We start from the raw sequence: 15,059 nt of genomic DNA, 5'->3' as shown, positions 1-15,059 counted from the left end.
TCATCTCTCCAGACCTGAGAGGAAGTTACAGGCAGGATCTATGTAAATAATTTTACAAGTATGACTAAAATGAAGCCCAAATTAACCAATCCAGAAAAGGCCTCACAAGGTCTGAGGCACCTTACAAGGTTTATTAATGTTATGAAATGTGACTCCCAGTACTACCACTTGGCCTTATCAAGTTGGCTGTACCACAGGAGTTAAGGCACTTCCAGAGTCCTTGCTTGCAGTGTGCCTTACTCTGCAAGTGTCTCAGACACACCTCCTTTTGATGATCACCTATATTATTCTTTTTTTTTTTCCTTTTGAAATGAGTTATTGAGTGTCTTAATTTAGTAGCTACAGTTGAAAAAGTCTCTTGCCTTTGGTGAGTAAATCTATAAAGTACAGCCTTTGGAGAAGGATGGTTAATTTAATAGAGGTTATCTTGTCTTCTACTATCCTCGGTTTTAACCTGAAGGCAGGAATGAATAAATCTCTTACTGTGATTTCCATGGAATCTGTTGTGCTTCCTTGGACATTGTGCTGCTTAAATGCAGCCAGCTCATCTTATCTTGTTTTTCCCTCCCTCAGAGCTTGTTTACGTGTCTTGAAAGTACAAAGATGTATTTTGTAAACCCTTCTCAGGTCTTTGGTTCTAAAAATAACATAAAATATCTCTGTGCAGTAAAAGCAAAGAATCAATTTGTCCTTAATACAAATTCTAATCAGAGATGCACCGGTTCTTCCTTCCTCATCTGAGCGATTGTGTGTGTCCGAACAAGCTCTATTTATAGCTGTAATGTATGCAATAAATGTTAAAAGGAATCTTTTCATTTTCAAGGCACTCCTTTTCTTGAAGATAATACATCATTAACATTTGCCTTAAATTACTGACATGAATAGGACAGGCAAAAAGCCTAGTTTCATATCACCTCACAGAGGCCCAATGCTGTAAATATATCACAGACATGATTAGCCCTATTTGCAGAGTGTATGGTGTTTATCTCTGCGTTAGTTATAGCATTGTCTTGTGGAGACCCGCTGAGAGTGAGAAGAGAATAAAACCTAACCTCCTTTACTGTTTGCAGTAGGAAAAGCTGTTTTGTCTTCTCTGACATCTGGAGAGGAAATGCTGGATAACAGACCCTTTGACAAGCCCAGTGACAGTGAAGTAAAATCTGCTTTTTTGTTGCTTGCCATTCACAGTAGGTTTTATCGGTTTGTTTCAAATGAAAACATGTGCCTGCTTTGAAATGGTACTGTAAATTTGGCAGAAATCTCCTTTTGCTGCAGACCTAACTTCTCCCCTTTCCCATCCTCATCCCCACAGGCCCGTGACGGAGGGTTAGACCAGATCAGTGGAGTCATGTGTCACACAGCTGTATCTTGCTGGCAGCCATTCCTGGGTCTGGCTGTGCTGCTAGTCTTCATGGGCCCCACCATAGGCTGCCCAGCCCGCTGTGAATGCTCGGCACAGAACAAGTCCGTCAGCTGTCACCGAAGGCGTCTGATGTCCATCCCAGAGGGCATTCCCATTGAGACCAAAATCTTGGACCTCAGCAAAAACCGACTGAAAAGCGTCAACCCTGAGGAATTCACGTCATACCCTTTGCTGGAGGAGATCGACCTCAGTGACAACATAGTCGCCAATGTGGAGCCTGGAGCCTTCAACAATCTCTTCAACTTGCGCTCCCTGAGACTGAAAGGAAACCGTCTGAAGCTGGTCCCCCTTGGGGTGTTCACTGGGTTGTCAAACTTAACAAAGCTTGATATAAGTGAAAACAAGATTGTTATTTTGCTGGACTATATGTTCCAAGATTTGCATAACCTAAAATCCCTGGAGGTTGGGGACAATGATTTGGTTTATATATCACACAGGGCCTTTAGCGGACTGCTTAGCCTGGAGCAGCTCACCCTGGAGAGATGCAACCTCACAGCTGTACCAACAGAAGCTCTTTCTCACCTCCACAACCTCATCAGTCTGCATCTGAAACAGCTCAATATTAATGCTTTGCCTGCCTATGCCTTTAAAAGACTGTTTCGCCTGAAAGACCTAGAGATAGAGGCCTGGCCCCTCCTGGACATGCTACCTGCCAACAGCCTATATGGTCTCAACCTGACTTCTTTGTCCATCACCAACACCAACCTGTCTGCAGTACCTTACTCTGCTTTTAAACATCTGGTTTACCTGACACATCTAAACCTCTCTTACAACCCTATCAGCACCATTGAAGCAGGCATGCTTTCAGATTTAGTGCGCCTGCAGGAACTCCACATGGTGGGGGCCCAGCTACATACCATTGAATCACATGCTTTCCAAGGGCTCCGATTCTTACGTGTGCTTAATGTGTCTCAAAACCTGCTAGAAACCCTAGAAGAGAATGTATTCCATTCCCCCAAAAGCCTTGAGGTCCTCTGCATTAACAACAATCCTCTGGCCTGTGACTGCCGTCTCCTTTGGATCTTACAGAGGCAACCTACTTTGCAGTTTGGAGGCCAGCCACCAATGTGTGCTGGCCCAGACAGTGTCAAAGAGAGGTCATTCAAAGACTTTCATAGTACAGCTCTTTCCTTTTACTTCACCTGTAAGAAGCCCAAGATACAAGACAAGAAGTTGCAATACCTGGTAGTGGAGGAAGGGCAGACGGTGCAGTTGATGTGCAATGCTGATGGGGATCCGCAGCCTACCATATCCTGGGTTACCCCACGTCGGAGGCTGATCACAACTAAATCAAATGGAAGAGCCACTGTGCTGGGCGATGGCACTCTGGAGATCCGATTTGCTCAAGATCAGGACACTGGGATCTATGTTTGTATTGCAAGTAACGCAGCTGGGAATGACACTTATTCAGCCTCTCTTACGGTAAAAGGGTTTACTTCAGACCGTTTCCTTTACGCCAACAGGACCCCTATGTATATGACAGACTCCAACGACACAAGTTCCAATGGAACTAATGTGAACACCTTCTCTCTGGACCTTAAGACAATATTGGTGTCCACAGCTATGGGCTGTTTCACATTCCTTGGAGTGGTTTTATTTTGTTTCCTCCTTCTTTTTGTGTGGAGCCGAGGGAAAGGCAAACACAAAACCAGCATTGACCTTGAATATGTCCCTCGCAAAAACAATGGTGCTGTGGTTGAAGGGGAGGTTGCTGGACCACGAAGGTTCAATATGAAAATGATTTGATGATATTCTGCTAGCAGTGCTTTTTCTGTGGCATTAAAACCAATTAAACCAGCCTGGCATGTGGAATTGCTAGGCAGAAGCAGCTTAATGCAGCTGTCACTGTATCAAAAGGTTACATGAAAATGGAAAGACTATTTGTGGTTATACAGCAGAGCCTCCAGACCTTGAGGCAGATATGTCAGGGCCTTTCATAGAACTGGTAAATTGTACTAACTGTTTGCATTGCAAATATTGGCATTCTGGGGATATCAGCAATGAACCGCTGGCTCATGCTCATGGACAATTGTTCAACATTTTCTACCACTACAAAAAGAAAAAGAAAAAGAAAAAGAAAAAGAAAAAAAAAAGCCTACAGTGTAGGATTTACATACTTAAAAGAAAAAGGCACATTTGTCTAAAACATACTCTACAGTGAAATTTGTATCTATAGATCTCATTTGGTAAAACCTTGCATCATCCCTTCTAGTTGGTTCAACACCACAAAAAATTGGTAGGTTTTTTTTTTTTTTAATCTGCATCTATACTGTGTACATTTTAAAGCAATACAAATGAGAGGTTGTGCTTTTAGATATCCACCAATACTGACCCAAGTGTGATGTCACCCTCCTTTTAACTACCATCTAACCCAAATTAGACTCTTGTAGTTACCAATTAGAAATAACATATTTTTCTCCTCATGTAGAAGGCCAGAGATTAATAGTTGAGAGCAAAAACGCTCAGCTCTGTTGATCTTCTCTTCATATAAATATAAGGCTTGTGCCTAGTTTTGATACAGAATGGAATATTTTTTATATCTGTGATATCACACTGGACCAGTTTACTGTAACATAGCCCTGGATCTCACCCAGGGAAGGCAACCCACTAGACATTGCTGGCATAGAGGAGTTGAGTTCTACCTTGAAGAGAGAGAGCTGCTTTTGTTTGCCCTGATTTTAATTTCAAAGCTACTGTTAAAATGTTAATGTGTACTGGGCAAAAAGAAAGAACGGAATACATTTTGCATACTGCTTGGGAAATATGTTCATCTTACTATTTATACAAGTGAATTAAAACATACAAATGCTCTGCTACTAGGAATGAACTCTTCTCCAATGCCAGGTAAACTAGGGTTGTCCATGCATAATATGGGGATTATAATACTAAAATAATGTTTAAAACATGGTAGCCTCAGAAAGGCTAACATACTGCCAGATATAATGAACCTCTAGCCGCTGTCATTCTCATCTTGTATATTTGTAGATAACGCAAAAAGCTAATTTCCAAGAACAGATTACTTAGTTATTCTTGATGCCATTTTAATAACTATGTGGTTATGTTTCTTTCAGGGGCAGTATCTTAGAGCAAAAGGGGCAAGTTTTTCCAGGTTTTAGGAAGCTTTTTTAATGGAGAGAAGACAGAAGTGGAATGTTAGTTCAGTACAAGTACCCTTTTTTGTTTTATGCCTCTAAATAAATCCTCAGAAGGCTCAGAACTGAAACTTTGTTATTTATCATTGATACCACTGTTCTTATTTTGAAATTCTCAGCAATGGGAAGATACAGAGTTGTTCAGCCACCTCGCAATTTTCCAGCAATTACGAGCCATAGGTTTTTTGCTAAGTGGTTGAAAACAAATACGATTTATGAATAATTGGCATAACCTCGAGTAAGGATAACAGTGACTATATACGTGTTTAGCCAAAAAGAATATGAAAATATTTTAAGACAGAACATTCAGAATAATGTGGTTTAACAGCCTGTGTCCAATCTAAAAATTAGGTTTCAGCACTTTGAAACCAAAGTCAGGCTGACCTATAATGGGATGCAGGTGCTTCTAAAATTAGTATCCACATTCTTTAACAGAGATTTTCTAAGTAGGATAAAAATCTCCCATTCCTATCAAGGGAAATGTGCCAAAAGTTGTAAAATCCAGCTGCGTTCCCCAGGTGTACCCCTAACATAGCTGTAGGACCCAAGGCTAGGCAGTTTTGAGAATCTCTTTTCTTAGTGGTTGAACTTTGGTTGCATTGTTGCTCCATTTTAGGTCTCCAAACTGAGGAGGATGCAAGGGTTATTAGAATTTTCTTCACTTTAGTTCGTTTTAAGTTTAGAGTTGGGTTTTCTTACATCCCTTTTTTTTATGCTCTGAACTAGATAGTTGGAGATTTATGGAGATGCTTGAGACTAACCCTCTTTGTTCTATGACAGTTTGTAGAACACTAATAAAATGGAATAAACCCTGACTAAATTCTAACACCAGGGAAATTATTTTTGCTGATAAAATAACCACCGCACTGAAGTCCAAAACTCTACTGTACCTTAATGTGGGCAGTTAAAGAAACAAATGGGGATAAAACAAAGTGTTTCTGAACTGCCCATTGAAGACATTTGCATGTGCCTTTCCCTTGTAATTGTCATTTTTTTTTCAACTAGTAATCTATCGCCCCTGCAGTCATTTCATGTTAAATGTTAAAATCAATGTTAGAAGCAAAAATTGTCCTAAATTCTAGACAGTTGCAGCTGATTGCTTCATATCAAATGACACACTAAAAAAAAAAAAAAAAAAAAAAAAAAAAAACCAAACTAAAAAAAAACTAGAAAAAATGTGCTTTTAGGATTAATTATGAATTGCTGAATTCCCTATTCCCTTAGAATGACTCTAAAAAGTGATTGCATTGTTAGTGCACTGCAAGGATTTCTGAGCAGTAATGTGCTTAGTTACCTATGTGAAATGTGTGCTGGTGATGAAAATCACCGCTTGCTCTTGCTGAGCACCACCTTGCAGAGCTGTCAGCGTTGTGTGTATCGCCTTGAGTTCAGTCAGTATTCAGTTTTTAAGAATCAGTGTTTGCTCCCTGCCTCTAGCAATGTTCTACTTTTTGCAGCCTACTTATTTCACTGTGGACTTGGCAAAGCATATGGCATCTCTTAACAGAAGTGAGTACAGCAAGACTCAGAGACAAGTTTTTATCTTGCTCCACATAGTCTTCTTTATATGTATTCATGGGACACATGCTCACTGTGGCTGGTTTGGGTGAATAAGGAATACAGTGTCAGGGTCAGACCTAGGTAACCACCTTTTTGGCAATTCTTTTAAGAACAGAGTGGCTGAATGCCTACCCAGCCTCTTGAAGGAGCCACTTCTCTGCTAGAGATCAAGGACATGCCACAGTTTATCTTACTGCTGGGGAAAAAACGGACTGGGCTGTGAGAAGGCATCTGACACCCATGGCTCCCCATATATTCAGAAACAGGTGGACTGTGCGTACCTGCCACTAAAAGTGGGAATAAAGGTTTTTCTCCTACCTCTGACTTGTATACTGGCTGCCCCTGACACTGGCACAAGGCCAAGCCTGAATCTACTTGTCAGTCAGTGCAACAAGACTGAGGAGCAGCAATAGTTCTGCAGAAAAGGAGAAAACTGAAAATGTCAAAAACAACAGAGCAACTTGAGAAAGCAGGTACCACAGTATCCTTGTCAATAATTCCTGTAAGAGCAGTGCTGAGCCTCCCACAAATACGTTTTGAAGTTCACTTCCACAGACCAGTACTCCTCTTTCATAACAGATGGAGGAGGTACAAGTGCTCAGACTTTCCACGAGTAAGTTAGAGAGGACACTGCAGCAATGTATTAAAAGAGTTTGCAATGATATGAGGATGGATTAAGACTAAGCAATGCCCCACCTCAGCCCTATTTTTAGGTTTTGAGCTGGTTCTCTTTTTTTTTTCCCCTTCTTCCTTTATAATTAACTTGGCAGCATTCTTTTCAAAAGGGCTTCACCCACATCAGCTCAGTTAGATTCAGACTGGGAGACTGCTTTTACCCTCTGTTCCCCTCTCCTCACCATTCACACATGCTCCCAGTGCCAACAGGGTCAACAGCTCCAGATACAATTGAAATCAGCGAGGACACTCTGAACCCCTAGAGAACTGTTGATGATACAAGCTAATGTCACTAGGTATTTTTTTAACCAAACTTTTTATTTAATTAAGTTGACATCATTGTCACTGCCATTCAAGGATTCCTTTATTTACGTGAATAACAACTATCTTTTTTCCTGTATTTCTTGCATTGTGGTATTGCATCACCTATGATGATAACAATTATGCCAACACAAAGAAAATTAAGAAAGCAAGCCATGCTACACCTTCAATAGCACAAATTGTAGTTGAGGCATATAAGACACAGTAAGAAGTCAGCATTAATATTTAATGGAAAGTCTTATCTAAACCTTGTGATAGAATAAGAAACTGTTGTGGAGGAACTTTGGAATGTAGGCCATGTTGTGACTGAATCACATCAAAGATACATGGAAATAGACTTTCCTACACTACGCCTAGATGTCTGTTTTAGATATTGGAATTTTCCCAAAAAACTTCCAGGGTGTGTGAATGCCAGAAGCCCACATTTAATCCATAAAAAGACAAAGCATTAGCTGAAAATCCAGTAAAGCAAGAGGCTTCTGGCTGCCTAAGGACAACAGCAGCTTCTAGCAAAGACAGCCAAGAAACTGCAGTCATATTGTTACTTTGCCTTATCTGCTACTGTATCCTGTGAAAAAAGGTCCATTAGCCAGTAATAAAATGGACAATCCTTACTCATTTTTCTTCAAAGAGGGCAACATTCACATAAATAAGCTGCAGTCTGTTCCACCTCCGTCCCCAGCAGTAAAACAGCCAGCAAGAAGTGAGGAAGGGGAAGCCTATTCTGGCCTGTTTGCTAATTAACTTTTGCCCCTGAATCATGCTAGTTTACCTGGGACTAGCATGATGACTGCTGTGTTCATTCCCATCCTCTCAGCCCACAATGTAACTTAACATGGAGTAGCAGGGAAAGGACCACATGGTCAAGCTGTCCCTTCTCCCTGAACTGTAACTCTGGTCTTCTCAAATAAAAGAACACGCGCAGCACCGGTATCTTAGAAATCACAGTGTGCTGCAGCTGATCTGTAGTTTTGCCATAAGACAACATGAGGGAAAACACTGGATACATGCTTTCTGACCTCATTTCAGTATCCTAGGTGGTTGCTCTTTGTGCCAAAAAGAACTAGGAAAGAAGAACTAAAAAAACTTCCATCCAATAATTTAAAACTTAACTGTGCCTGGAGGAGTTAAAGGAACATCTTTGGAAAAGGCAAAGGGCCTGATTGCTGGAGAATCGCTGAAACAATGAATGAAATTTTTCATGTTAGCTAAGCAATTTGGATGTCCTGTTCCTATCACCTGTAATTAGAATCACAAACTCAATTTCCCTTGGCAGCTTAGAAGAATCACATCTATTTGGTTCAGTGATACATGCTGCCTTTATCTGTCTCCTAGCTCTGCCCTCTTCCCCTCTCAGTTTCAAATGACTGTGATGCCAAATGAAGATCTCTGGATTCGGTTTAATTTCACTGCATGTTCACGTGGCTTTTGGAATGTAGATCTCAAAGCAGGATCTTAAACCCTCTTCAAGCCAAAAATAAAAATAAAAAAGGAAGAAGAAGCTTGAGTAAACCTCCTCCTGCAAATGAAATAAACCAGCTTCTGTGAGGTTCTTGCTACTGAGATAGCTACATGCCAAAAGCAATCTCCAGGTTGAATGAGATTGAGTCTTTTTTTTTTTTTTTTTCACTAAAAGCAGGTGGTTGGATATAAGGCCAGCTGGAAATAAAAATCTGTACTTACAGCCTCAGCAGAATAAGGAAAGAGCTGGCATAGTCAGGAAAATGTTCCATGTTATTTCAACTTAAATTTAAGGATACTTTACCATTCATATTCAAATAGCTCATAGAAGAGTACAAAAGAGCAGACTTTCACCTCATAATTTGATTATTTGTATTTATTTAAACTGATACGAAAATTGTCATGAAGCAGAAGTGTTGAAGCAAGAGAATGAAAACAGATTTTTCTACTCTAGTCAGGCAATATAAATCAGGAGAAATCCACTTGACACCATTCTGTTACTCCTTGGTTACACTAGAAATTTGATAAACAAATGTAGGTTTTTTGCTTTCTACTAAGTGGGCTATAGCAGAAAATAAGCAGAACTTACTTTTTAATTCTTTCTCATCTTGTGGCATACCTTCTGTACTCAACTGCTTTAACATTTACCACCGCTAACTGAGCTGGAGAATATGAAAATGTAGTTTTGGGGAAAAAAGAAAAAAAAAGGTAAAAGAAAAAGAAAATCTGTAACCTTAAAGAAGTCTGCCCATTTTTATGTATGGTATTTGCAAGTCAACAATGTTATCTCCTCACACATAAGCCGAGAACTATGACTTGAAATTTCAAGGCAGCTGTGAAGATGGTTGTCAACTTGTACACATGTTAATAATTTTGATCTTTCAGAAAACAAAATTTTATTGCTTCTTAAAGAATTCATTTATGCCATTTTGATACCTAAAAGCAAATGACACTTTGACTTCATTACACTAGGCACTGTATAAGTAGGAAGTAAATGACAACCCTGATCTGGTGAGCTTACAGCCATATAGTAGGAAGTTGGCTTCTGGGCAAGTACATATGATAGCAAGTCTCTCATTGTTTGGGGAGGGAATGCCATAGTGCATATATATTAAAATATCATCACACTTACTGAAATCTATTTGCAAGCACATGTAGTTCATATGTATATGTTTGTGTGTGCAAAAAAAAGAGTTATATTTGTTTTGTTCTTTTCTTACTTCAAGTATTAAATGTATATTGTTTTTAAAAGGTGACAAGGTTAACAAGAAAAAATGTGTTGTAATTTATTTTAATATATATAATCATGAGTATGGATGGGAAATGAAACAGCCTTCCTGTTATGATCCATGAAGCACATGACAAGTTGGGTTTGTCCATAAGTTTGCTTCATGTTTAAGAAAAATATGCTAATATAATGGAAAAAAAAAAAAAAAGAAAAAAAAAAAAAGCTTTGTTTGTCAAGACAGTTGTCCTGAATGTCATTTTAAAAGTTATTTTAGGGCTTATGTCATGATGTATATCATACCTATCCAAAATGAAACCCAAATAAATAATTCCATGGAGTGGCAAAATTTACTGGAAAAAGTGAAGAAAATTTACATTCCTTCCCTTATTGTAGCTGATCACTTTTTTTCCAAGGGGTAGTGGAGGAAACTAAGATGACAGAAATACAGTTTTCTTAGCACCACACCCAAGGTCCTTAGTGCCAAGTCTTCACAACAGGTAATCTGCTCAGACCCACCACTCTTGAACTGAGAATATAAACTATTAGAGTTAGAAAGAGAAGATTCTATCAGGTATTTTTCATCTACTCACTTTCACTCCCCCTTCATTGCATGGAGTGCTCAGACACAGAGAAAAACCTAGGTCACTTTCAGATGTGTTTTGAGATTTATTCTACATGCAAAGTATCAGTCAGCCTGTTCCTTCACTTTCACTTGCACAGTGTGTACAGGTAATTGATGGGGATACCAATGAGGCTAATGCTGGAAGAAGAAAGCCTGCCACTTAAAAGCACCATGGAGAGCACAGCAGAAAGATAGATTTCACCAGCTGTGTGTCAATTGGAAGGCAACCAATACTGAGAATCTGCATCTAAAACATGGTTTCTAAGGAAATCATCAGTATTCAAACTCCACTGTAACTGCACCAGAAAAATTACGTGGTGGAAAGTAGATTCTGTTGAGCTTGAAAGATATTCCAACACCCTGAGGCTTGCCACAAACCCCCTATGGCAGAGATCAGCTTTGAAGAAGGGCACAGGCCATAACCTAAACTATTGCTACTCCCATTCTCCCACAGCTAGGTACTTTCACCAACAGAGAATTTTGCTTATACTTCCTGGGATCATCTGAAGCAAGATTTATCAGCCATGAGCCCATTATCCTCTAAACCAGGGTCCTTTTCACTGGAAGGGGAAAACAAATCTGTTTGGGGTTTTTTTGCTACCTCAGGAAAGGAAGAAGCAGGCTGAAATCCTGCTGGATTGCTGGGAGCAGAGACAGACAGGGGCTGAATCTGAGCTCTCCTGTGCCGCCTGAAATCTGACACCATTCTGCATTTGCATTTGACACCTCCAAAAAGTTTTAGCTGACTTGCACCACTGTACCCTCCTCTGCAGCAGAATGTTAAATGCAATGAATCTGTGGGCTAAACTTAACTATAGATTATGTTAAGAATCTGCTTTATTTTAATGTTCTTTTATTTTCCTTTAATTTGGTAAACTGATTGACAGTTTGCAGTGTACTGCTGTACTGCCTTCAGTATGACATGAAGAAAAACCATGGCTCCTACCACTGCATTTAGAACATTGAGTTTGCAAAGAGCACCGAGTTTGTTTCCTCAAAACATTCCTCTACCCTAAGTTTTACATTTCTTTTATGCAGTTCAAGCTACTTTTTTGGACCACCCAACACCATCTCAAGAGGTGGAACCTCTTCCTATATCACAGGACCTAACATGTCATATCCAAATCCTACAGTAGAAGAAACTACTAGTTTTCTCCATGATAACTGGGTAAAGAAAAGCACCATCACATCAGGCAAACACTGACAAATTCATTAAAATTATCCACATTAAGGCCAGGGTCTAAACAGAAAAAAAAATGTGCTCTCCAGAGCTATTTTCATTAAAAAATTGTAATATCTATAGATAACTCTTAACAGACAAACACCACTTCAGCTTTTAAAAAGCATCCAAAATTTTGTAGAGCATATTCCCTTTCATAAATTTTTGAGACTATTTATACTTTTACAGATCTACTATAGAAGATTTTTCTCACAGTTAGTAGCCCTATATTGGATACCACGGTAACCTTTAAATAAACAAATCTTGGCATCCAAAGTTTATTTTAAGAAATGCCTGGGTTTAATATTTTTGTATTTGAAAAGGGTGGTAGGAAATGGGAAATCACTCTATTTAACAATTAATAAACTTATTTCACAGAGGTTGAGTTATTTCACATGGGGGAATACTCACAGGGAATTTTCTGTATCATAAAAGCTTCCCACATACAACTGTAGATGACATGCTGTAAAAAAAGGGCTTTATTCATCTCCTGTACTATCTGGACTGGGGGAGAGGCTGGTAATTCCTGCTGGGAAAGCATGAATAAATCTGAAACTACCGGGTTAAGAAACACAGAGTTATTGCAAAGGACCTGACCTTGTTGTCTACAGACTTGGCAGCAGGCTGGGAGGTTTGGTCTAAATTCCTTCTTTCCTAGATATAGGAGAGTCCCTATGGAAAGCCTTATTTTGCCTCTGTTCTTAGAAGGATGAGTTTCAAGCTTAGTAACTGAGGGGAAATGTAATACAGTAAGAAGTTAGTAAAATACAGGATTGGATAGTAGACAAGAAAAGAAATTAAAACTTGCATAAAAAATGATATGACACTCGTCCTTAGCACCTTGTCTAAGTAACTTTGAAATTATTGGGGTTTGCAGGAGCTGGTTTATTAATTAATAGCTAGGGGATACATTCAGCTAGTTAAAGCTGTAATCACCAGCTGGAAGATCTTATTTACCTCATCAGTCCCTAAGTGGAAGTTATATTTTGAGCTATTTTCCAATAATTTTGCTATTTATATAACTCAAAAGCACAAGTGATAGAGAGAACACTTATTTTATTATAGGAAGATAATGATAATAAATTGAATCTATTACATTTGTTATGAGAGCTCTTTGCTGTATGTACAAAGACTAACAGATGACATCCATTATGTAAAGTATTACTATCACTGAAACCAAACATCTCATCCTAAAAAGCTACCGACCTTTGATGCATCTGTGCAGTGCATCAGTGCTACTGCACTGCAGATAATACTTTGCTTTTACATAGAACAGGCATGCCATGCAGCGCAGTTAGAGACAATACAGCCCTCTGATTTATACAAAAGCTTGCATTTTAATGGGCCTTATGGAATCTTGTGTTGGCTTTCATGAGTTTGGCAGACACTCCCATTTTGCTGAAGGATATCAGATCAGCACTGTGTGATTTGGGGAAGGCATAGCTGTTGGCTATAGTAACACAAGCAGAAGGCTGGAACTCAGGATTTCTGAGCTGTAATCAAACCCCCTGGGCCTCTAACTCTCTGGAGAATACAATTATAATATTTACCTTTCAAAAGGAAGATTCTGCCATTTCCCTAAGGACTGTAAAGCCAAAGAGTTACAGTTCAGCCATCCCTGTGTGAGGAATGATAATTTTATATGTAGATTGGTATGCAGTAGTAGGCATTGTTATCAAAGAAAACCTTTCTTTAAGAAATGGAATCCCTGCTGGCCAAAGTGCTCCAGAAGATGATGGCAATGTGGTGACAGCCATGGTTTGCCCTGTAGTCAGCATTTCCAACAGCTGTAGAATAGATGGTCTTGCATGTAGCAAGTATATGGCAGTATATGAAAGAAAATTGTCATGAAAGATGCACACCAACTAGACTCTGTCTTTTTTGCAATTCGGTGGTATATTGCATGAAAGGACCTCTTAATGCCTCATTTAATTAGTGCTTTTGCAATGCTTGAAAAACATGATTCATCTCCTAAAGAATCTATGAAGATTTGTCTCTTTGGTTATAGATGAGAGATGCCGAAATGAATACAAACCACACATCAATTGTCAGCTTGTCAAGTGTCACACCAAGCACTCAGACTACTATTACTACAAAAACATTTCCATCTGGTCCTTCTACAAGACTACCAAAAATAGGTCCCATAGTTTCTCTACTCTCTAATCAAAGTTTATTGAAAGAAAGCTAGCATTCCCACAGGTTCTCCAACTCCTTAATAAAGTACCAAGTATCCACTTTTCAAATTTCTGCTGCCAACGTTTATCATAGGGAATTTGCCTTGACACTCTCTTTACTCTATTTGCCATAACACTGAATCATGGCCAACCTCATCTTCATCTTTTAATCAAGATCGGTTTGCTTATACATGAGACAAACACTTGGAATTTCCCCATTCGCAGCTTCTGCTTTAGTACTGAAGGCAGAAGAATTTGCTGTGAATGTCAGTGAAGCACATTTAACAGTTAATGGCCAGTTACTGCCTCACATCTAGCAGTCACTGGGAACTATTTCTGAGGTACAGGCCTATCTGGCATGATTTAAAATAACAACTGGTCCTTGGGAACGAGATTAACCAGCGTACGTTCATTTTGCCATTCAAGACCACCAGCAACTCAAGACACTGGAAGGTGTGTGTCCAAGTCAATGAGAACTGAAAGGAGTACTTGCTGAATGTGCATCCTATCTTAGAGAACTGCACACAAAAAGGCATGTGAGAGATCAATTTGTCCTTTAAGGTTTAACATAATGAAGCAGAAACCCAAACTACTGCAAACAAGAAGAGAGTATGCATTAAAAAAACCACAAGCATTTTGCTCTGGTGGGCTTTATGGTTTAAGAATGAAAAGTCAGAAAGATGGATAAGAGATGTACTTCTTGATGGGAAAATTATTTTCTCGGTGTGATAAAATGCTCCTCCAGATCCTGTCTTAACACAAGGATTCTCCTCTCTCCTTGTTCAAAAAGGAAAGCTACAAACCACCTCACATCATTACAAATACTTTCTTAAAATGCAGTGTTCTGATCAAAAGATCAACCCTTCCTGGGTTTTCAACAGCTATTGTAATTGTTTTTCATAAAAATTGACTTTAATTGTAACACTGTTCTGCTACAGCCTTATTATCTGTGTCCTGCTGAACTGTCAGTTACTTAAATGAAGAAATAAAAGCTCAAAAGCACATTGTTGTAATTGATTTCTATGTTTCAACAGTCTTATCAGAAACAAGATTATGAATTTCATCTGTTGAGGCACAAAAATAAAACATTTTCCTTTAAAAAAAAAAAAAAGAAAAATTAGAGATAAAAATCCATTACCATTGCACTTGTGTTTTTTAGGCAAAAGTTTGAGGCTGTCATTCTAGTCCTCTGCTATAGTTTTGGAAATATGCATAGCATTCCAT

General features: G+C 39.0%; 1 protein-coding gene across 7 annotated transcripts in view; it reads left to right on the top strand.

Annotated features, from left to right (window-relative positions):
* The window catches only part of LINGO2 (leucine rich repeat and Ig domain containing 2), a 565,281-nt gene extending 550,444 nt beyond the window's left edge, over nt 1-14,837 (top strand). For all 7 annotated transcript variants that reach the window (XM_030004179.1, XM_030004177.1, XM_030004180.1 and 4 more), the window contains one exon: nt 1,313-14,837. In XM_030004179.1, coding sequence (XP_029860039.1) covers nt 1,313-3,169 — 1,857 coding nt within the window. In that variant the 3' untranslated portion in view covers nt 3,170-14,837. The remainder of the gene's footprint in view (nt 1-1,312) is intronic.
* Nucleotides 14,838-15,059: the final 222 nt, after the last annotated feature.

Source organism: Aquila chrysaetos, chromosome Z, assembly GCF_900496995.4.
Source record: "Aquila chrysaetos chrysaetos chromosome Z, bAquChr1.4, whole genome shotgun sequence".
Classification (NCBI taxonomy): domain Eukaryota; kingdom Metazoa; phylum Chordata; class Aves; order Accipitriformes; family Accipitridae; genus Aquila; species Aquila chrysaetos.
The sequence above is the reverse complement of the archived record's forward strand: the minus strand, read 5'-3'. Positions and strand labels throughout refer to the sequence as shown.